Source organism: Carassius carassius, chromosome 4 (genome assembly GCF_963082965.1).
Source record: "Carassius carassius chromosome 4, fCarCar2.1, whole genome shotgun sequence".
In the NCBI taxonomy this organism is placed as follows: domain Eukaryota; kingdom Metazoa; phylum Chordata; class Actinopteri; order Cypriniformes; family Cyprinidae; genus Carassius; species Carassius carassius.
The window spans coordinates 38,354,466-38,378,105 of NC_081758.1; the positions used below are offsets into that span (position 1 = coordinate 38,354,466).

The 23,640-nt window shown below is 34.7% G+C and overlaps 3 protein-coding genes across 4 annotated transcripts; 2 read left to right on the forward strand and 1 right to left on the reverse strand.

Annotated features, from left to right (window-relative positions):
* Positions 1-1,145: 1,145 nt before the first annotated feature.
* LOC132139993 (V-set and immunoglobulin domain-containing protein 10-like) lies at positions 1,146-6,665 on the forward strand. 2 transcript variants are annotated; one of them, XM_059548737.1, is made up of 8 exons: positions 1,146-1,434; positions 1,758-2,036; positions 2,498-2,803; positions 2,947-3,231; positions 4,144-4,425; positions 5,282-5,395; positions 5,493-5,505; positions 5,623-6,665. In XM_059548737.1, exons 1-8 carry the CDS (start codon positions 1,359-1,361, stop codon positions 5,831-5,833), a joined length of 1,566 nt encoding a protein of 521 aa, XP_059404720.1. In that variant the 5' UTR covers positions 1,146-1,358; the 3' UTR covers positions 5,834-6,665. The 2 variants fall into 2 exon arrangements, with proteins under 2 accessions (XP_059404720.1, XP_059404721.1); XM_059548738.1 differs by having other exon boundaries at positions 5,493-5,548; positions 5,623-5,748.
* A 1,429-nt stretch (positions 6,666-8,094) lies between these two features.
* Positions 8,095-12,351, forward strand: LOC132139995 (WD repeat and SOCS box-containing protein 2-like). Its single transcript, XM_059548740.1, has 9 exons — positions 8,095-8,385; positions 8,529-8,697; positions 9,583-9,767; positions 9,897-10,028; positions 10,127-10,227; positions 10,987-11,177; positions 11,595-11,687; positions 11,805-11,918; positions 12,032-12,351. Exons 1-9 carry the CDS (start codon positions 8,352-8,354, stop codon positions 12,231-12,233), a joined length of 1,221 nt encoding a protein of 406 aa, XP_059404723.1. The 5' UTR covers positions 8,095-8,351; the 3' UTR covers positions 12,234-12,351.
* On the reverse strand, positions 12,342-22,558 carry LOC132139994 (replication factor C subunit 5-like). The gene is made up of 11 exons (XM_059548739.1): positions 22,403-22,558; positions 21,819-21,883; positions 21,411-21,547; positions 20,654-20,733; positions 16,816-16,889; positions 15,965-16,124; positions 15,430-15,511; positions 15,174-15,303; positions 14,607-14,684; positions 13,401-13,455; positions 12,342-12,661 (listed from the first exon to the last, which is right to left on the reverse strand). Exons 1-11 carry the CDS (start codon positions 22,447-22,449, stop codon positions 12,565-12,567), a joined length of 1,005 nt encoding a protein of 334 aa, XP_059404722.1. The 5' UTR covers positions 22,450-22,558; the 3' UTR covers positions 12,342-12,564.
* Positions 22,559-23,640: the final 1,082 nt, after the last annotated feature.

Below are 23,640 nucleotides of genomic sequence, written 5' to 3' on the forward strand. Positions count from 1 at the left end.
CCGAAAGCCAAGTTATTACTCCCATGCATAATTACACTTCTTCTTTCATTATGGTTTGCCCCAAGAGCACATTAATATGAACATTTGGTGCACTGTATACATACATTGTATAGAATCTGAATAGGCAACACATTTTTTGACATTTTACAAACATATTTCATAAAGTAGGCCACAGTATCAAATCATTCTGTTATATATTTCATAACAAAACAGAGAGTATTAGAACATATGAGAATCATCTTTGTACAAAGTTTGGCTAAAAATAGCCTGAAACCTAAAAACTGATTGGTGAAAGAAAAAAATAAACATTGGTTTTGACTATACATGCCTTTTCATGTCTATTTTTATTTTATTTATTTATTTTTTTTGAATAATTAAGTGCTGGTATCCTCTGCAAAGGATATAAAATAAAATATTAATAAAATATATTTTTTCCAAAATGTTTTTTCTCCATTTGTTTTGTATGCTCCAACCAATGTAATAATAATAATAATAATAATAATAAAAAAATACATTAGCGTGGAGTGGACACATTTGCCTTTGGCTTCTCACATATGAAAAAAAAATGTGTATGTACAATATAATTAGAAATCTAAAATAATGTAATTGTTATTATTATTATTATTATTTAAAAATAATTATTTATATCAATATTTATATAAAATTTGAAATATAATTACAAATATTATCCACTATAAAGTAGTCATTCATGTTTTTTAATGCTATATGTTTACATGAATTTTTATTGAAGTTACATTTTGCACGTGTACCATATTTTAATGCATTAAACTACTTTGAAATACATAGCATTTATTTATTTAACAATAACTCCGCTAAAGAAAGAAAGAAAGAAAGAAAGAAAGAAAGACAGAAAAAGAAATATACATCAAGATAAGTAGGTTTATGTACAGATGTGTGCATTTATGTACTGTATACGCAACTGTCAGTAAAAAAGTATGTATTTACATTTTAAGTAAAGTACGTAGTTCCAAGGCATGGATTTTGGACTGGGATGCTTTTAGGGATAATGTGCCACAATTCAGAGTGCCTTGAATAAAATATGGTGTGTGTCTCTTTAAGAGCGCAGGTGAAGGGTGTGGTCAAACTGCAATTTCAAAGTTCAAAGTTTCCGGGAAAGAAAGCAAAGTAAACAGGTTGAAGATGGACATGGATCAAACGTGGCACAAAACATAGCCCAAAATAGCCCGCATTCCAAGCCTAAAGCGATTTTAGAACGTTCGATCTTAAAAATATCTGGTTATTTATTTAATTAATAGAAAAGCGTTTGATGCGTTTGCCAGGAAACAAAAGGAAACTCCATCGAATTTGAAAAATAAAATATTTTATCCCATAATTTGATGGGATATCCTGACAATCCTAAAATTATGATATCTGCAATAGTTCTGTATCTGCTTCTTCTGTCACATCAAACAGGTGAGTTGACAGGAAAATCTCTTCTGGATCAATTTTATAAGAAATATCATGCTGGGATAGCCTATTTTATAAGTATATACTACAAAGTAATTTAATATAGTGTTTACAGTACTCCAGGGAATTTCCAAAAATACCAAGATATAGTCCAAACCCCATTTTCCATAAGTGAAACAACTGTACTGAATGACATTTACATGGTACTTAAAGCTCTAATACCAAGGTGTTATTATTGCACCGCATCCAAAAAACATAGTATTACTTTAGTACTTTGCTGCATATTTGTAGCACTGCTCTAAATGTTTTCTCTGTGCTTCTTCCTGTAGGGTCAGAGGAGCAGGTGGAGCACTATATTATTAGAGAGAAGGGTGAGATAGCTGTTCTACAGTGTCTTGACCAGCCAGTTAATGAATCTTCACTTCTTTATCGTTGGAAGAAAGATGGGAATGTTGTTGCAGCAACAGAGCATCTTTCCATTTTAAACAATGGCTCTCTTTTGATCAGTGGCCTTCAGTCTACAGATGTAGGCCAGTATGAATGCGAATCCCAAACAAAGAATGGGATCTCATGGCAAACTATCTCAAACATCCTGCTCAGAGTGTCTGGTATGGTGCTAATCATACTAATGTGTGAAAGCTTTGATACAGTATGCAATAGATGTCTCCAGTTTCTGTGAGATCGGGAGTCTGACTTCAAACAGGTTTTACCGGTTTAACTGCAATGCATGAACCTAGAAAACCACCGTGTGACTGACTGACATGCATTAGGTTAACTAACACGCATAACAACTAACTGAACACAAGAAGAAGTCTTAGTTTAGTTCCTCTGAAACTTTTATTAAAATGTTCAAAATTTGGGGTCATTAAGATTTTTGAAAGAAATTAATGTTGTTATTCCGCAAGTGATAATAAAGGCATTTATAAGAAATGTCGTTAAAAAAAAAGAAAATCAGTTTCTAATAAATACTGTTCACTGATCACACATTTTTGATGATGGTTTAAATGACAGGTGGTTTGTGAGAGTCGAATGAATAATTATTCATGTTTGTGTGTTTGTATTATTTCAGAGGGTCCAACTAGCGTCTCACTGGCCATAAAACCAGCAACTCTCCTACCGAATGGAACATTATATGTTCAAAAAGATTTAAATGTGCATTTTAACTGCTCTAGTGAGTATTTTCCCTCACAAAACTTGACATGGACTGTTGAAAATTTGGCGCTGGACATTAATGACAAGGCATCTGGGAACAAATCATTCCTTGACTTCTTCATAAGTAAAATCCAACCAAGCCATCAAGGGATGTACACCTGTACATCCCAGAATACACTCTCCAAGACAACTGTGAACAAGAGCCAGGAGCTGCTAGTTTACTGTAAGACGCATGTTTTCAAGCATTTGTTGTATTTTGTTCTTTCAGTTTACTTCGAGTATCATTGTCTGTTTAGATTTAGCTTTGTTTGGTAGATCTGTGATGTATAGGCTATGTTGTTTAATTGTCTCTAATGCCTTTATCAGATGCTCCAGAGAGGCATCCGGAGTGCAGTTGGGTGATACTAAATGAGCCATCCGATGTCTTGTTCATATGTAAATGGCATGGAGGTTACCCTGTACCCACTCTGAACTGGCATGAGGTCCGTGAAGAAAATGTTATAGCCAAGGGTCCCACGATCAACTCCACGTCTCAGGAGACAGAGTGTTTGGAGGTCTATGTGAATAGCACTATAATGCACAATGTAAAGGAAGTGAAGTGTATCGGACATCACGTGACTGGTGTGGAGAAAAACTGCTCCTTTGAGCTCAGTAAGACTATTTTTCCTACAGTACTGCAGTATTGAGAATTATAACTAAAAAAATAAAGGGAATAGTCCTGAAAACCTTATTCAGAATGTGATTCATTAATAGTTTTTCTTTTGATTATATGCAAAATGTGATGCAGACATGTTTTCATGAGATTTACCTACTTTTATACTTAAAAAAAAAAATAATAAATTAGATTCACCAAGAAAACATTAAATTGTTTAAGAGTAACTGTAAAGATGTTTGTAAATAAATGTATATTTTATATAAATACTTAAATTACACTTTTATTCATCAAATAATCCTGGAAAAACGTTTTCAATAAGAAATGTTTCTTGACTATCAAATCAGTATATCAGAATGATTTCTGAAGGATCATGTGACACTGAAGACTGGAGCAATGATGCTGAAAATTCAGCTTTGTCATCACAGGAATAAATTGTATTTATATAAAATATATTCAAATAGAATAAAGGTCATTTAAATTCTAATAATATTTAACAATATTTCTGTTTTGCTGTATTTTTGATCAAATAAAGGCAGCCTTGATGAGCATAAAATATTACTTTCAAAAACCCAATTGATTTTTCTAATCTAATCTACACTATCAGAACCAGTTTTTGCTTAAACTTGAAATGGTTCTAGTAGCACAAGTGAAATGTAAAAAAACAAAAAACAAATTTGAGTGGGCCACCTTACCCAATGTCGTGAGTTTGGGCCAGGGTTACATGTGTGTCTGAAAAAACTCTATGAAACTTCTTTCAAATCAGCCATTATAAATACAATTCTGTTTGTTGTTAGTAACAAGTTTTGGTCTTTAAACATAATATTACAGCTTGTGTTTCTGCTTGTCTTCCTCTTCTTCCACTGCATCTCTGACTATATTTTAACCGTTATATTTTATGTGTCTTCCAGAGAGGCCATATCCATTAGGAGATCCCTTGGTGACCGCTCTGGAGGGCAGTAATATCACCCTCAAATGTACTGAGACCAACTCTCTGCCACCAGCTAAGACTGTCTGGAAACAAAAGGACAACACAATCATCAACACCACCTCCAAATATATTGTGGAAGATAAAAAACCCCATTACAAACTCATTATAATCAATGTAACGAAGGAAGATGAAGGGGCCTACTACTGCTACAGTGAAAACCTTCTTGATGCAAGAGCACTGGAAGTGTTTCTAACTGTGAAGAGTAAGTAAGAAACTTGAACGTCTCTCCATATTTATCGTTTTATACATATATATATATATATATATATATATATATATATATATATATATATAAAACAAGAATTCTTATATCCCAAGTTAAAACATGAAATTAAAATGAATAAAGGGTAAGGGAAATTAAACCTATTTTTAGACCATTCATATTTTTTGCAATGTTGCACTATTTTAATGACAAGACACTAATTTGACTGGATATTTATTTCTGAGTTTTTATAAATAGGTTTTTATAAAATAGCATTTATTATATTTATTTATGTGTGTATATTTTACACAGTAACTATAGATTATATATATATATATATATATATATATATATATATATATATATATATATATATATATATATATATACATACACACACACACAAACACACACACACAAACTCACATATGTAAAATTATTCTTTGCCTTACAAATATGAACATTATCAAATTTGCATTATGGGAAAACTGTCATAAAAGTAATGTTATGTTGCATCTTAATAGTCCTTACAACGGGCTTTTTTTGTATAAGCAAAATATTTTCTTCTTTTGATTTTGGACATGTTCTTGACAGGATTTGTAAGATTCACACACTAAAATCTTATGGTTTCAGTTGTTTGAGGATGTTTTAAAAAATATATCAGAGGTCAGATCTGGAGATACTTCAAATTCTAGTAATGCTAACGCTATGACATCTAGGCATGAATGTGATCAGAAAAGAAGCTCTGTAATACCTTTCCCTTTGCAGAAGTATTACACAACATTCTCCACATGAACTTCCCTTTGTAATAAAAGTAGTTCCAGACTGCGTATAACTGTTTAATATTTGTTCTCAGCCTCTGCAGGTAATGGAGGGGTCGTAGTTGGTGTCTTTGTTTCCATTTTGATAATGATAATTGGAGTTACTGTTGGTGTGACGGTATATTCAAAGCGGGATAGAATTTGTATTGGTAAGTAGTTTTGCATACTTAAAAATATGTTGAGTTGCTAAATAAAACTCTTTTTCTAAAGATTCTTCGTATAAATGTTTATTTTTTTATTTTTCAGGTTTAGGATTTAGGTAAGTATGACCGCAAAACATTACAGCTCATTAATAATCATAGGTCAGCATTATTACAAAATCAAAGTTTATTGTAAGAATGTGTAAAGCTGAGGCATTGTAACATTTTCTTTCTAGTCATTTAGACAATGACAGATGGGATGTACTGAGTTTGGTGGACTCAGATGAAGAGGAAATTGTCCATGAAACTGTTCCACAACTCCCTCCGCCGACAAACGGCCATGCAACCACACTCGTAGAGATTCACAGAATACCATCCAGTAAGTTAACGGTTTCCCGAATATTGTTTAGAGGTTTGTGTTATAATTTCAAAAGTAGTTTCTTTTGAAAGAATTGGGAACTGGGGAATGTTACATAATGAAGAAATTAAAGACTTGAGCAAATATAAGTAAGGCAAGTTTGAGAAATGACTATTTATTTATTCATTTGAAAAAGCTGGAAATATGAGTGATTTTCTAAAATGCATGTGTGTATATTTTACAGGTGATCATGAAGATAATGCAGACAGTACCGGACAACAAACACAAACAGAACCAGTACAACAGTCAGCAGACAGTTAGTTAACACTTTAAATGTACAGAAAATTAATTCTTTGTGTCAGCTCTGCTAATATATTTGTTTGTTTGTTTTTTGTGTGATATTATCCTTTTATAATATTTCAAGTGGAAAGATCTTAAACTTATTTTAGAGAGGCCCCGTTTTTATTTTCAGTATTAGATTTTAATATACTGAACTGGCCTCACATCGTTCAATTCAAACTTTTACTACTCCATACTGTGTTATGAAATGTTATTGTTACTTGAACTGGTTTGAATAATACTTTATGTAAAAATGTATGGGTGAATCTCGACAAAATATGTCTGGCTCATATTTCTTGGCAAAACAATAATAATAAACTTAAGGGAAGCCTATTTTGTGCTGTGGAAGAAATTTTATTTCTATCTGAAATATGAATATTATTTGCTTCACTGTACTAGAGTGTTCTTTAGACTGTCTCTGAGTTCTTCAGTATGCTTGAGTTTTTGATGAGCTGAAAGATAACAGGAAATCTATTTGTATATGTGTGCAAGACAAGTGTGTGCGACAGAAATGTTATTTTAGTTTCTTAGACGTCCTGGCTCCTTAGAAAATGATTTGCATTAAATTTTTAGTAATGCATCTGGAGGACATAGTTAGGCACCTTAAATGGACATATATGTTCAATATGCATTATGATTTGATGAGATCAAAGCATTCGGTTTTGATGAAGGTATAAATGTTGAGTGGGGCTGTTGCCCTGAATGACTGTGTGATTGTACTGTAGACCTTTTCCTGCGGGAAAAAAGATATTCAAAAGACTTTTGTCATGTTTCATACCTTTAATTGAAATGGAAAATGGTCACGACAGTTGCCTGGCAATTTCTTTGCATTGTTAATTCATTTTCATGACTTTAATTCTCATTACTGTAAAACATTCAGACATTTTATTAACTTATGTTTTGAAATTCTCATTTCTCTATTGATTTCTTTTCAGATTTTTATACATTAATGAGATCATACATATACCGTATTTTCCGGACTATAAGTCACACTTTTTTTCATAGTTTGGCTGGTCCTGCGACTTATAGTGAGGTGCGACTTATTTATCAAAATTAATTTGACATGAACTGAAAGAAGTGAACCAAGAGAAAACATGACCGTCTCCAGCCGCGAGAGGGCGCTCTATGCTGCTCAGTGCTGTAGTCTACACTGAATACATAGAGCGCCCTCTCGTGGCTGTAGACGGTAATGTTTTCTCTTGGTTCTTGGTTCTAAATAAATGTGACTTATAGTCCAGTGCGACTTATATATGTATTTTTCCTCATCACAGCGTATTTTTGGACTGATCTGACTTATACTCAGGTGCGACTTATAGTCCGAAAAATACGGTATATACAGTACAGACCAAAAGTTTGGACACACCTTCTCATTCAAAGAGTTTTCTTTATTTTCATGACTATGAAAATTGTAGTCACACTGAAGGCATCAAGGGCTATTTGACCAAGAAGGAGAGTGATGGGGTGCTGCGCCAGATGACCTGGCCTCCACAGTCACCGAACCTGAACCCAATCGAGATGGTTTAGGGGTGAGCTGGACCGCAGACAGAAGGCAAAAGGGCCAACAAGTGCTAAGCATCTCTCGGGGAACTCCTTCAAGACTGTTGGAAGACCATTTCAGGTGACTACCTCTTGAAGCTCATCAAAAGAATGCCAAGAGTGTGCAAAGCAGTAATCAAAGCAAAAGATGGCTACTTTGAAGAACCTAGACTATGACATATTTTCAGTTGTTTCACACTTTTTTGTTATGTATATAATTCCACATGTGTTAATTCATAGTTTTGATGCCTTCAGTGTGAATCTACAATTTTCATAGTCATATGATAAAGAAATAAAGAAAACTCTTTGAATGAGAAGGTGTGTCCAAACTTTTGGTCTGTACTGTATATAGATATATATATATATATTAAACAGCTTAAAATTTAAGGCAGAACAACAAATGCTAACATTGTGTATAAATATTGGGTGGCCAAGCTTAGGTTAGTAGTGGCCAGATATAAAACATTACTTAGAGTAAACTGGCTTTAAATGACAATGAATAATTTATTCAAAGCTGTAAAATCACGATACCTGAGATGTGAAGGACATAGTATAAAACGCACCTTAACACTGTAAATATACAATAGACACACCCAAGTATGTACTGTACTGAGAACGATACACACTCGACGACGGGGTCACGTGGTTTACCCATCTGGCCACACCCCCTAGTCAAATGAATGCAGAGGAGAGGTGAAATGATGCGTAACGTGACATTATTTCAGTGGCAAGATGTGCTCCTCGTTTCCAGGTTTCACTGTCAAAGGTAAGGTGATTCACATACCTTAAATGATATATAAGCATATGCATTTGGTGTAAGAGGAACATACGTTTCTTTACTTGTAGACTAAGAGTAGTTCCGGATATGCGTATGTCTCTGTAAATGACAGGTCTGTTTAATTGTGACAGAACCGCATGATTTGATCGCGGAGCTGAATCCCGCTCATCCCCCGCGTCTGTACGGCTCCGCCGGCTGCGAGACATGGAGCGTCCGCTTCTCTCCGGACGGGTCTTCTTTTGCCTGGTCGATGGGGTACGGCATCGTCAAACTCCTGTCCTGGCCGCTGACATCCGAAGAGTGAGTCTATATTCATAACATAACACAATGGTTTAATAAATATAGGCTTATATGTAACACCATAAATAACTGCTATGGGAGAACCTTAAAACTGTCAAAATAAATAAATAAATAAAAATAAATAAATATATATATATATATATATATATATATATATATATATATATATATATATATATATATATATATATATATATATATATATATATATCACAGCTGAAACCAGTCCTTGTTGGCTGGCTTACCATTATAAATAAATAAATAAATAAATTACATTATTATACATTACTTCAGCCTTCAGTGTCACATGATCCTTCTGAAATCATTCTAATATGCTGATTTGCCTCTCAAAAACATTATTATTATGTTGAAAACAGCTGAGTATAATTTTTATTATTCAGACAAAATCCTAAAACCTCAGTAAACTTATGTAACAATTAACTAATTAAAATGAAAATGGAAAAATAAAAACTCATTCCACATTTAATTAAATAAAAAAATCTCAATGCTACTAAAATAACCCTGATGTTTATATACAGAATTATACGGTATAATGTAAATATCATTTTGTTTGATTGATTTAAAATACTATTTTATAAGTATCAAAGTATTTTATTAATTCATTGACAAAACTATTTTACTAAAATCCTTATAAAAAGTACCACAGGACTGATTCCATGTAACTATAGTCCTTCCAAAAAAGTACCATGGTATTACAATGTTTTTTGAGCTTATATTCTTTACCATATGGTAAATTAATGTACTAATTCAGTACCATGGTATACTGTATTTCACAGTATCATCTTTTGATACCATTACTGTACCATCTCATACTTGGATGTAGAGCACAGCTGAAGATTCTTCTGTTCTTCTCTGTATTAACAGTAATGCCAAAGCTGTATGCAGTAAAGAGAAGACACTTAACTGCAAGCAGACAGTGTGGGCACTGGCGTTTGGTCCCTGCCTGTCTACCCGAGTGGATGTTTCACATCAGAACAGACATGATCATGAGCTACTGCTGGCCATTGGTCTGAACAACGGCATTATCCAAGTGTGGGTCGTCTCAACCGGTTAGATTAAACTCTGGACTCAGTTTCACCATCAAGAACTTAGATTGCTCTAAATATTAACAGCATGGTGTTAAACAGATGTAGTATTAGTAGATTAAACATGTTAGTAAATCCCTGTTCTGTCTTCAGGAAATCTACGGTTTACTCTAACCGGACATCAGGCTCCTGTCAGGGATTTAGTCTTCACTCCAAATGGAAATCTCACGCTTGTATCGGCCTCCCGAGATAAAACTTTAAGGATATGGGACTTGTCAAAGAAAGGTCAGAGCATCTGATGTGGAAGCAACGTATCTTTGCAATGGGATGAAATGGGACCTTAAATTCTGTACTTATGAAGATTGTATTGCTGATATTTGCAGGCGCCAGTCCCCATGTGCTGCGGGGTCCAAACTACTGGGTCTTCAGATGTTCCATATCACCTGACAGCAGTGTGATCGCCTCTGTTTGCAACCTCGACTCTGTGAGTTTCTTATTTTACTCTTTATTCACTGCTCCAGGTGTGTGTTCACGCTGTGTGTGTGCACTTTGGACGGGTTAAATGCAGAGCACGAACTCTGAGTATGGGTCACCATACTTAGCTGTATGTCACGTCACTGTCACTTTTTAGTATTATTTATATACTGCTTAATGTTTTGAATTAGCTTGCATTTTTATATTTATATGTTTTTATATTTTCAGTTATTTTACTGATTTTGGTATGTGTTTTTGTGTAATTTTGTTGTTGTTTTGTTTTAATATAGCTTCAATTTTTTTTTAGCTTTAGTAATTTTAAAACCAATTTTTTTTGTTGTATTTTAGTTAGTTGCCAAGGCAACATTTCTCATGTTGTTTCTTATATGTGTGTATATATAGTCTATTTATACACACACACACACATACATTTTATTTCAATTGACAACAATGCTACAGTTGCTCCAGAAGTATTTGGACAATTAAAACGATATGCGTTTGCATTAAATAACAAAATATCAAATACAATTTTATTCAGTAAGTATCAAATGCGTATTTTTTTATACATATAATAAATAATAGTATTAGCTAAACTGTTCAACAGTTTAGTAGTTAATGTGCTGAAGCTTTGGCTTCTCCGTTAGGATGTCTTCTAGTAGTAACAAAGGGTTTAGTAATATAATCAGAGAGACTTTTGCTCTCTGCAACAGGAACAGGATATCATGTAATAACACTGTGTTATATTGTCTGAATGTCTTCTTCCCAACAGAAGGTGTATTTGTGGAGCTTGCGGTCCTACACCTTCATGAGACACCTTACATACGAACACGAACGCACCATGACATCATGTGACTTTTCCCAGGACGGAGCGTTGCTCGCGAACGCTTCGTATCACTCGACCACAGGCTGGTGGCTGGACCTGTGGGACCCCTATACAGCTGATCTCCTGACTAGAGTAGAGTATGTTAGCCAACTAAGTTGTTCCTTTCTCATATCAGTTTTTTTTTTAAACAAAGCCATTTCGTTTTTGGGACAAAAAGTCCATCTTTTGTGCTCCACAGAATAAAGAAAATATATTTTTGATGACAAAATGTAATTTTTGGGGCAGACTTTTACATTAAATGCTGAATCTTTGATGCGTTTATAAATGTATACATAAATTGTTAAATTTTCTAACTAATTTGGTTAAAGGAATAATTCACTTAAGATGAAAACTTCTGAAGATGTACTCACCATCAGGCCATTTAGGATGTAGATGAGTTTTTTTCTTCATCAAAACAGATTAGAGAAATTAGCTTTACATCACTTGCTCACCAATGGATTGTCTGCAGTGAATGGGTTACAAATTGTTGTAAGAATACTAGCTTCTCTTTCCAGAGACTGTGAGCTGTGCTCTTATAGAGGTGACAATCTACTGACATCTCTTAGCTTCTCTCCGGTTGGTCTGCTGCTGGCTTTCAAAGACTACAGGTGAGCAGTGAACCATCCATCTGAGATTAGAGATCCTCAGAGCTACATGACCGGACGTCACACTTGTGACCTCACACCTTTCTCTGTTGTTATTGATGACACTGCACTGTGTTGCAGGGCGCTACGGATCTGGGATATGGAACAAGATAAAGTAGTCGCAGACACTGATCACAACCGAGCCAGTGGCGTGTGCTGTGCTTTCCATCCACATGGGGGCGTCATCGCTACAGGGTATAGCAAGTCACATAATTTTGTTGGAACATTATATATTATGTTCAGTTTGGAATTTTTTTCTGCTTGTATACTGTAAAAGATATTAAGAACTTCTTTATGTTTGATTGTAGTTGCAGAGATGGACATGTAAAATTCTGGAGAGTTCCTCATCTCGTTCCGAGCCTTAAGCATCTGTGCCGGATTGCCGTGAGATTCTCCATTTCAACCTATCAGGTGGAGGCTCTTCCCTTGCCGAAAGAAGTTCTGGAATACCTTACTTACAGGGATGTTCCAAAGCAAAAGATTGTATATTGTGAAGAACACTGCAGATGAAAATAAATAAGTAATGTTTTTGGGTCAAGTAAATGTTGCATAATTTCTAAGATGCCTAATTTCCCCAGACGGTTGAGCTTCCAAAACAAAGACATTAAATTACAACACTATATTTGAAATATTTATTTACATAACTACTTTAATGTAGAATTTGTTTTACAAAGTACTGAGACAAGCTTTATTTCAAGCACAAAAAGAAACATTTAAAAAATATTAAAGGGTTCTGCGCATAGGTTTTTTTTTGTCAGAACAATATGAAGAAGTAAACAACTTCCTCTCATGACATCATGGATCTATGTTACATAACCCTTTCAAAGTGTGAACCGATGATCTATCCATCGCTGACTACGATGTCTCTAACAGCCTGGAAAGCTGCAACCATTGAGCTCAGCTGGATCTTCTCATTGGTTCCGGAGGCCAGACGATATCTTATGGTTAAAAAGCAAAGAACAGAAGTTGAAGAAGCTCACTCAAGTATATAATAATAAACAATCTACCGTTTAAAGGTTTGGGGTTGGTATGATTTTTAATGGTATTTAAAAGTCTCTTATTCTCACCAAGGCTGCAATCATTTGATAAAAAAATACAGTAAAAACAGCAATATTGTGAAATATACAATTGAAAATAATTGTTTTAATATGGTATTTTTTTCAAATATATTTTAAAATGTAATTTATTGTGACGTAAAGCTGAATTTTCAGCATTGTTACTCCAGTCTTCAGTGTCACATGATCTTTCAGAAATCATTCTAATACGCTGATTTGCTGCTCAAGAAACATTGCTTATTACTACCAATGTTGAAAACAGTTGTGCTGCTTAATATTTTTGAGCAAACGTGATACATTAAGGATTCTTTGAGTAGAAAGTTCAAAACAACAGCATTTATTTAAAAGAGAAATGTTGTAAATGTCTTTGCTGTCACTTTTGACCAATTTAATGCATCCTTGCAGAATTAAAGTATTAATTTGATTGTATATGTTGTATAATATTTATAGTTATTCTCATGACCAATGCATATTTAGATTAATCAGGTGAATCTGAGTTGAGTTAATATGAATGGTGCTGTCTGCTTCATTCATATTTCAGTAATCAAACAGTCATTAATAGAACAGTGTAAACACTTCTATACTGATTTAATAAATAACTTGACTTAATGAATGTACTCACTCAATATCTGCAAGTTTTATAAGCAAGCCCATGCGGATGGAGGGTGGGAAGTCCACTGAAATAGAGACACGAATCATTAGAGCAAACTGAGCCCACCTAACTGAGCTCAAACAACACTTTGATTGTGTGACCAATAAATCAGATTAAAAATGATCTAAACATCTTTTTTTTTTTGTTATTTTAAAACATGAAATAACCCCACAGAAAACCTGGCATGCTGTGTGAGATTTTCGCCATGATATTTCGCATTATTGCAGTCTGGTTTCTGAAAATAGTGTAATATTTAGTGCTTTTTCTCATATGTGCGTGTGAAGCATGCTACACTCTGCTACTTCTGACAGGCATCCTTTAAAAACAAGAACAACCGGTTTCCATGACAACCACAAAAGGATCTCCATGGTAACAAGGGCAGGGATAACATGTAGCTCATCACTATGGCTGTGTCTCATTTAGAAGGCTGCACCCTCCGAAGGTTGCATTCATAGGCTGCATACGTCATCGAGGTTGTCTCATTTCAGAAAAGCAAGTAGCACACTCCGAATGCGACCTTCGAATGCGACCTTTTTCCACAGGAATTCGAAGGATACATGAGGTGTATCCTTCGCTGCTACAGATAACCCACAATTCTTTGCGTCGCCATAAATAACCGTTGTTTATTTGAAAAAATGGCGGCGGCAGCAGATCTACACACAAGCAGAGATGTGGTGTTTAAATGTAAGTATTTTAAAGTTCTTCATTTTTTAAAAATGTAATTACAAGTGTGGTCAACATGATTACAAGTGTTTAGCTCCTCAAACATTGAATAAAATAAAACAAGTAAAAACTTTTTTTTTTTCAAATTACTTTCCAAATTTAGAAATTATTTTCCTAATATTTTTTTCTTTAACAAGTGTGAGAGCGCAACGAGCTATGTGTTGGCATAGCAACATGATACTTCCCGTTTCCTTTTCCTTCCATCCTACGAAGGCCATCTCGTTTAATCCCAGGGTTAAGGACACTCCGTATACGCATCCTAGAGAGGATTCGACCTCCAGAGGATGCGACCTCCGGAGGACGTGGCCTTCTAAATGAGACACAGCTTATATCAATGTTGTGATAGATTGTGTGTGGCGTTCCAGGCCTCAACTAGACCCTACACTGCTTTGGTTATTTTGAAGAGGAGTTTATTATAGAGCCATGCATGCTGAATTAAAAGTGTAGTCTTACCACGGTGAATGAGAAGATGGACTTCAGTTAAGATGTCATGAAGTGCCAGACCTTTGAGAGTTTTGAGCTGCAGAATTTCTGTTGAACCCAGATAAGGACTTCATAAACTAATATTAGCAACTTACAACACAAATAACCAGTTAAATATCATTAATAAAATGTTTTTTTTTAATTTTTTATTATGAATATTAAAAATACGTCTATGATGATTATGCATTTTATACAAATAGCACATTAGAATATATATATATATATATATATATATATATATATATATATATATATATATACACACATACTATTTTTTATTTCTTTTCCTAAAGTGATAATTATTAAAAAAAAAGAAGTTATGTTTGATTTTACATAGTCACAATATTACATGTATAACAAATGTAAGATTACAATACATTGAGCATAATCTCTTTTTCCTGATATGGACAAAAAAAAAAAAAAAAGATAGACTTTGATCCCGTTTCTTATAAAAAAACAACAACAACAAAAAGGTTGTGTGCTATTATGAGCTGTAAAGCTTGGATAACTAACCGAATATTATAGTAGTAAGGATACGGTTATATGCAGTGGTGAAGTCTTTATTAAGAGCCCAGTCCAGTATGTTGGCGATGTCTGATCTAAGAGGATGTCCAGTACATGTGTACACTGTCTCCTCCGTCACCTTCCCATAGGCCATATGGGTGCTCTGTACAGGAGAACACACATTACAGATTTCTCTCATTCATATTTTTCTTACCAGCAGCAATAATAACAATAATAAATAAAAATACCATAATAAGCAAACCACAAAACATCACTTTGATACACACACCTGTAAAATGTTTAATGATCGCCTCATGTCTCCTGTTGAGAGGGTCACAATGGCCTTCATGCCATCTGGTGTGATGTCAATGCTTTCAGTGAAAAACAGATTTGGAAATATTTATGAATCTATGCTGGGGAAATGCAATGTTTGGTTTTATTTGCTCAAAGTTGTGTCCTGTGCCAGAGCCCATATCAAATGTGTGTTTGTGTGAAGGGTTTTTTAATCAAATAGGCTGGGTCACTCCAGCCAGGGTCTTTTGTGTTCAGGGGCTTTTGAGTGGATCCCTCTGATGACTCACTTTAGATATGATCCAAACATTCATTTCAAAATACTGTCATTTCAATGTTGCTCTATCTTCAACTGGCACAAAAGATGTCTTGCCTCTACATAAAAAATATTTAAAAAAAAATGTATTCCTGGAAAAAAAAAATATATAAAAATGGAGTGGTATGGATTTCTTTCAGATTGCAATAAATTCAACATTAATTTAATTCAGAAATAACATCCACTTGACCTGGATTGGCTGTGATGAGAGTCTCACCTCTCTTGCTGTATCACATGCTCTAGTCTGGGAATCATCTGGCTCTGAGACAGGGGGCCGAAACGAAACCGTGTGCATCGAGACTGCAGCGCAGGTATGATCTTTGAAAGGTAGTTACAGATCAGACAGAAACGGGTGTTCTCTGTGAACTTCTCAATGACTGACAGAAAGAGAGAGAGGGAAAAAAAATTAAAAATCAGACGTGGCTTAATGAAGTCTGCATAAAAAAATCTTCAAAAGGAGATTTTAAAAGTAAGAATAATGTAAAACACATTTAACAATAATAATAAAGATTTGATCTTTATCTATGATATCCAGGACAAACATTCTTACACTTTACATTTTTGTGATATTAATTATCCTAAATATTTTACAAATATTTTCCCAATCACAATGCTCTCCTTCATGTGTCAAAATATAATACAAAATAATGAAAATACTAAAAGATATGAAATAGCAATAATTAAAAATAGAAACTAGATAATCTACTAAATAGTTATTTAAACTCGTTAAATATTTTATTCCAATCACAATGCTTATTCATGTCTCAAAATATAATAATTATTACTTTAATAATACAAATATTTGAAATGAAGAATATAAAAAAATTAAAAAAAAAGAAAAAAAGAAAAAATGAAAATAGACATTTTTACATTTTAAAATCTATATTAAAGAATTTTTTAAAAAAAAAAATATAAAATCAGACTCTTTAAATATTTTCCCTATCATAATCACAGAGCTCTCATTCACGTCTCACTGTGGGCACTGAAATGGCAGAACCCTATTCTTCTACCATCAGGCCATTTGGGGGCTCAGCAGGTGATCTGATGGAGGGGCAGATGGTACACTACCTCTCCTTAAAGCATTCTGTGCATCCTGGGTCATAGCATCCGCCTCGTCCAGGATCACCAACTTACAGCCTTTCCTACAAGAGGCAAACATAGAGAAAGGAAAATTATTTTACAACAACAGTAAATATTTTAATGCAATAAAAGCCTAAAGAGCAGATGTCATTCAATAGTTGCTACATGGAAATGAAATTCTTAAACACCTGTAATATGTTGCTGTATGTGAGAACAGATGGGAAGTCGTGGCCTAGAGCTGCAACTAAAGATTATTTTTTCTGTCGACTAATCTAACGATTATTTTTATTAAAATAAATTATTAATCTTATGTTCTTTTTTTGATTAGCTAATTAATCCTTTGGATAAATAAAAAAAAAATATATATATTAAGTACAACTTCTAATATAATATTTCAACCTTTATTCATTTTTCTCTCCCAAAAATACTTCAAGTTTTTACAGTATACAAAAATAAAGAGGCAAAGAAAATTATTTTACTATGGTAAATATGAGTTAACGATAGCGTTTATAATTAAACCACAGTAGCCACAAATTGACAGTTGTCTGAGACGTCATGAAATGTTCTTTAGCAACACAAACCGTAAAATGTAGTCAGGGTTCTACTATGTTTTATTTTCATAATAGGTAAACACAGGTTACAAGTTAACACGATCACATTTCCTTGATTAAAAGAGTCCTGTCTTGAATCCAGAGATCTGGAGCTGATTAGGTGTAGATCAGTAGCTCGGTGGTTTGTGACTGTTGTCTCGCGGCGCGCTGTCTTTTAACGCATGTTCGAAACCCGCACCAACACAGACTTTTATTTTATTTTTTTATCCTACTTACGGTCGTTCCATCACATCTGCAGCGGAGACCTGAACCAGGATAACACGGTAACCAGTTAAACCGTAACACTGGAGAGCGCCAGAATGTTTTCTTCTGAGGTGCTCGTGCATCGCAGTTATGCTGCCGTCGTGCACCATATCGGTTTTGCAAATGGAACAAAGGACCATTTTATTTGGCCTCTGTTTGAAGTATTCCCATACTTTTGATAACAGTGGTCTCTGTTTATGTGATAGAATGCAACTTTCTCCATTCCCAGGAGCAGAAGCCGCCATTACGTGAAATGTAAACACTGTGACGCGTCGACGCATTTCACACACGTTGACGTATTTTTGTAGTCGATGTAATCGATGACGTCGATGCATCATTGCAGCAATATCGTGGCCTAATGGTTAGTGAGTCGGACTCGCAATCGAAGGGTTGTGAGTTCGAGTCTGGGGCCGGCAGGAATTGTAGGTGGGGGGAGTGCATGTACAGTGCTCTCTCCACCCTCAATACCAAGACTTTGAGCAAAGCACTGAATCCCCAACTGCTCCCCGGGCGCCGCAGCATAAATGGCTGCCCACTGCTCTGGGTGTGTGTTCATGGTGTGTGTTCACTGCTGTGTGTGTGCACTTTGGATGGGTTAAAAGCAGAGCACGGATGCAGTGTTTGGAATAACGCAGTTTAAAAGAACGGCGTTAGGTAACGACGTTAGAGCCCTGCACGAGAGATGCTCAGGCCCTAGCCCGACCCGTGTCCGACAGCTCATCAGAATTATCAGCCAGAGTCCGACACGAGCCCGTGTTTTTATTTATTTATTTTATTACACAGCAGAAGCCTGCCCTATTTGCAACAATTAAAAAAGGGTCAGTTTTGTGTTATGTTTCTTTTCATTTCTTTATCAAGTTAATTTAGAAAAATGTTTGTAGCATTTTTTTTAAATGACGATTAACGTTAATCAGCCGAGCCAACAGCGAGTAGCCTAAAACATATTTAATCAATTAAGCCTCTCAAATGAACGCTAATACTTTACTTGGCTACAATAAAATCCATAGATATAAAACACTTCAAGCATATCACACAGACAGTTAGTTTAATATAGCCTATGTTTATTTATTAAACCACAGTGAGTAAAATAAAAAAAATTGAAATACTGAGGCAGGCTCGCAACAGCGCTCCCAAACGAAATGAGAAATAGCCTACAATCTAAACAAATTAAATTAATTAAAAACAAACTTGCAGGTTATTTTACCTCAAAAATGCACCACAGAACATGTCCATTCTTTTTTCCATTAGTTTCCAACAGTTAAACGAAAATAAAGTCCAGTCAAATGAAAAGTTAGAACAGTCTCTTACAGAGCATCGTGGAGAAAAAGAATAGCATCCAGAGTGGAAGGTTTTAACCCAGTCCTCCTCTCTTCTATCACTCTTCCCGCTGCGCTGAAGACACGTTCACTGCTGCTGGTGGCGGGACACTAAACACAGAGCGAGCCAGTCTTGACAGTTGCGGTAGCAGGGTCTCGTGCTGTTTCCACCATAGCAGCACATCTCGTCCATCACCTTCCATGTTGTGATTGAGGCGCATGTATTGCTGTACTTCATCGTGGCCTCCTCGTCCTGCTCCACAATGTTTTCAAATCGGCTAGCGCTCTCTTCTTTGCTGCGTGGCCCGCAGCAACAGGTGCAGACACAGAAATGCTCGCCGCTGCATGAATCATCATTTTATACTTATTAGTTGGCCAACTAGGCTATGATTAATACATTAATTTAGAGGCCTATAATAGCTACTACAACAATAAGTGGATATAAGTGAAGTATAATCATGGGTCGCGCTGACGGAAAAGCGTGCATGAGACTGTCATGTCAGTATAATTAATTATAACTGGTTGAATTATCAGATTATGAAAGTTATAAGGTTATAAAATGTCTATGTTTGTTTTTCTATCGTCGACGTCAACTTCTCTTTTTTTTTAATTTTTTTTTATTAATGTCTAAAAATATAAATAGAAGGATAACCCAAAAAAGGCCCGAGGCCCGGCCCGCATGTGAGCTATAACGTGAAAATTGGCCTGAAGCCCGGCCCTAGGGGCATAAATAAGTTGGGGCCCGTCGGGCTCGGGCTGAAATGCAGAGCTTTAAACGACGTTATTTTTTCAGTAATGGGGTAATCTAACTAATTACTTTTCCTGTCGTTATAATGCCGTTAACATTACTGGATGTTAAATGCGGTGCGTTACTATGCATTGATTTAATAAACTATGTAATCCGAACGCACCCCTGGCGCACACAGTGAGTGAGGAGGTGGGTTAATAACGAGATAAGCGATTATGATTGGCTAAGGCAGGGTCATGTGTTTCATGGTAGCCAATCAGAGCCAGTGTTTTTACGCCAGCGGCGTCAAATACACACGCACGCACGTGAGATTCGCAGCAGCAGCAGAGATGGCGAGTCAGGAGCAATCCGATGAAAAGTTGCCATTTTCAAGGTGGAGATATAAGCACTAATTCAAATTCATTGTGGTCAAAGGCAAGAACGTGCATATAATGTGTACATGTAATATGTGAAACACGCATCTACAAAGCTAGTGGCCAAAAACACTTTTCTTACAAAGATAATACTTGGAAGTAAAGGATAAAACTCTTGCTGTCTGTTGAAGTGCAATAAATATTGAAAGTTATGTACGAAGACCTGTCTGTTCTACTCATTTTAACTGACTTGTGAAAACTGCTCCAAAAAAAAAAAAAAAAAAATTATTTGACATATAGTAACTTTTTTTTTTTACAGTAACGCAAATAGTTACTTTCCCTGGTAACAAGTTACTTTTATTATAGAGTAATTTAGTTACTAACTCAGTTACTTTTGGAACAAGTAGTGAGTAACTATAACTAATTACTTCTTTAAAGTAACGTTCCCAACAGTGGTCACCATACTTGGCCGTATGTCACTTTCACTTCACTTCACAGATATTATACCATACAAATTGTTCATGAATGGGATATAAGGGCGAGTACTGCTCTTACTTAAAGATGGTTCGTGTGCTGGCAAAGCTGAGGATCGGGCCCCTCACCACATCTATGCCACGGTCATCTGACGCATTGAGCTGATGAAGTCAAATATACCATCACCACAACAACAACAACAACAAAAAACATTTAGAAGGTTTGCAACAAGTACATTAAAGCTTAATTTGTTAATAAAAAACAAAGAAGCTGAGATATAAATAGACTCAAAAAACATCTGACAAAACTAACATCAGACCTATTTCAACTCTTTTTTTTTTTAGAGAAATAGTTCACCCAGAAATAAAAATGTACTGAAAATGTACTCCCACTCAGACCATCCAAGATGTCGAACAGTTTTTTTATTCACTGGAAGCAATATTATAGACAGAGGACCCTATTTTAGCCAGAAGCAATGGTTTGAAGTTAAAAACTTCTTCAAGTTTGTTAATTACAAACGTGATGTTAAAAGCTACACAAAACGCTAACTGATGAACTGGAGTCGTGCGGATTATTGTGATGTTTTATCATCTGTTTGTACTCTCTTTTTGATGGCACCCATTCACTGAGAGTAGAATGCTACATTTCTCCACATCGATTCTGACGAAGAAACAAACTGACCATCTTGCATGGCTTAGAGGGCAAGTAAACTTTCTGCTAATTTTCATTTTTGGGTGAACAATTCTTTTAAATGGATGACCACATATTTTCTGGCATGGGGAAAAATTCTCCAAACACAGGCTTCTGGAAAACATCTGCAGACAAACTTCTACAGTACCTCAAGGACCATGGAGTTGAACTCTTTATCTTTGTACAGCTGTTTAGCACACGCTAGTATAGTAGAGGTCTTTCCTGTTCCTGGAGGTCCATAGAAGAGCAGATGAGGCAATCGGTCTTCACTGATGAACTTCTGGACTGTGGAAGAAGAAGGGAGTAGACTATTGAAATTTCAAGAATATACTAGTCATTTACACAATATTTTTCAAAGAATTGAGCTTTTAAGCTTTAAAAAGTCTTCTGAAGTCATACCAAACTGAAATTTAACATTGATGCAACTGAATTTTCATTTTGGGTAAACGATTCCTTTAAGGACACTTCTGTAAATCAGTATTACAGTGCAAATCTTAATCGATAAATAATGATAATGGAAAAGTACGATTTATAATCTGTCCATTTCATTGCTTACTTGTGCTCAGGATGTCTTGATGTGAGATGAGGTCATCTAATTTCTGTGGCCTGTACTTTTCAACCCTGAAAATCAATAAATAATATTTTTAAAAAACTGTTTTTGATCAACATACTGTTTAAGTCTAATGGAGCGACAGCAACTCTAATAAACGTTCTTACATTTTTTTTAATTATCCATATTAACATAATGGTATCACTATAATGGCAATCACTATCATCCCAAGTAAATAGTATTATTAAAGAGTTGTGCTTTAATAAGGACTATTTTGCAGTGAATTGTCTGATTAACTCGAGTTGTCAACGCTTTTCTCCATCAAAATGAAACGTCAGCTGTTATAATAATAATAATACATGTCTGATACGTTATTATTTTACATATATATATATATATCATACACACTACATGACGAGCTCAACTACAGTCCATAGTGGTGTAATATTCATAAATTCACACGGACAAATGTGGACAGTAAGCGCAATTCAAATATAAACAAAGCAAACTTGTGCAATGTTGCACGTCAGCTAAACAATGTAACATAAACACCTTTTAACTATCGCTTAAGAACACAAGATCATAATTACCATGGTAAATTTCTCGTCTGAGCTTGTGTTTTACTTGTTGATGCCATTCTCTAATATTTTGGTTAATCAAGCCCGCGATGTGTTTGGCGCGTTTTTCTGACTGCACAGAGATTTCCTTCCTCGAACTTCGTTTGCTCATTTAGCTGACAGATTCTCGACCAATCAGAAGCGCGCTTTTAACGAAGGCGGGCTTAAAAAGGAACTGTCTTGCTATGATTTCATAATAAGAGTTTAAAAGTCATAGTCACGATTTGCTGTGTCTACGATACGCTTGGTGCCCTCCAAAGTATCTTGTTTAAAAATTATGTATTCATCAAAAAGCAAATGTATTCCACAAAACGATATCGGAGCAATTACTGTAAGTATTTAAGTGTCCAGCACAAAAAGCTTTGACAGTGGTGATTTTTATTAAGTGCAGGTTATTCGAGTCAACATTTGTTTGTTGTCGTTCCAGCCATAGTATTAAATTATACAGGTCTGCAGTGGAAATTAAAGTTAAATATAAAACCATAGAGGTTTAAATAGTAATGATATAAATAAATAGTTAGTTTTTCTTTATAATAAAGTATGTATTATGTGTTTATACACACACATACATACTGTATATACATATATACTGTATATACATATATACTGTATATATATATATATATATATATATATATATATATATATATATATATATATATATATATATATATATATATATATATATATATATGTGTGTGTGTGTGTATGTATGCGTTTCAGTTGCTTTAAATAATAAAACTATTTAATAATTAATAAATAATAATTGAGTAAAAATAAATAATTCATTATAATAATAAATAATTAAACCATTTAACATTTTGTTTTTTTAAGATGGTTGTTGTAAAGCCATGTTTGCTTAAGATTTTGGGCAAGTAAATTTCCCTGTAAAAAATAAATAAAAATAAAATAATAATAATAAAAAAAAAAAAAAAAAAAAAAGAAGCTTCATCCAGCCTCAGTTGGTTTGCTGGTCTTGGCTTGTCTACTAGGTTGGTCTGTGGCTGTTAGACCAGTGCAAACTAAAACCATATTCAGTCATACTACTATTATTATTATTTTAAATGGATTCACCTGACCTGCAGTTTATATTGTTGTAAATTCTGACATTGATAGGTGAAGATGATGCATGTCAGTTTTATAGTAGGCTACACTTAGAAATGCAGTGGGGCAACTTCCATTTGAGAGGCAGTTCAACTACTTTTTTTTAT

What these genes read in the sequence shown, in the direction of transcription:
- LOC132139993 (XM_059548737.1), top strand. Translation starts at nt 1,359, where the DNA reads ATGGGATATCCTGACAATCCTAAAATTATGATATCTGCAATAGTTCTG. An exon ending in AAACTGCTCCTTTGAGCTCA is followed by an intron (nt 3,232 to 4,143) that starts GTAAGACTATTT and finishes TGTGTCTTCCAG; the next exon opens with AGAGGCCATATCCATTAGGA. An exon ending in AGTGTTTCTAACTGTGAAGA is followed by an intron (nt 4,426 to 5,281) that starts GTAAGTAAGAAA and finishes ATTTGTTCTCAG; the next exon opens with CCTCTGCAGGTAATGGAGGG.
- LOC132139995 (XM_059548740.1), top strand. Translation starts at nt 8,352, where the DNA reads ATGTGCTCCTCGTTTCCAGGTTTCACTGTCAAAG. An exon ending in TCCAGGTTTCACTGTCAAAG is followed by an intron (nt 8,386 to 8,528) that starts GTAAGGTGATTC and finishes TAATTGTGACAG; the next exon opens with AACCGCATGATTTGATCGCG. An exon ending in CTGTTTGCAACCTCGACTCT is followed by an intron (nt 10,228 to 10,986) that starts GTGAGTTTCTTA and finishes TCTTCCCAACAG; the next exon opens with AAGGTGTATTTGTGGAGCTT.
- LOC132139994 (XM_059548739.1), bottom strand. Translation starts at nt 22,449, where the DNA reads ATGGCATCAACAAGTAAAACACAAGCTCAGACGAGAAATTTACCATG. An exon ending in GATCATTAAACATTTTACAG is followed by an intron (nt 15,304 to 15,429) that starts GTGTGTGTATCA and finishes TCTCCTGTACAG; the next exon opens with AGCACCCATATGGCCTATGG. An exon ending in CTTCACCACTGCATATAACC is followed by an intron (nt 14,685 to 15,173) that starts GTATCCTTACTA and finishes TGGGTTCAACAG; the next exon opens with AAATTCTGCAGCTCAAAACT.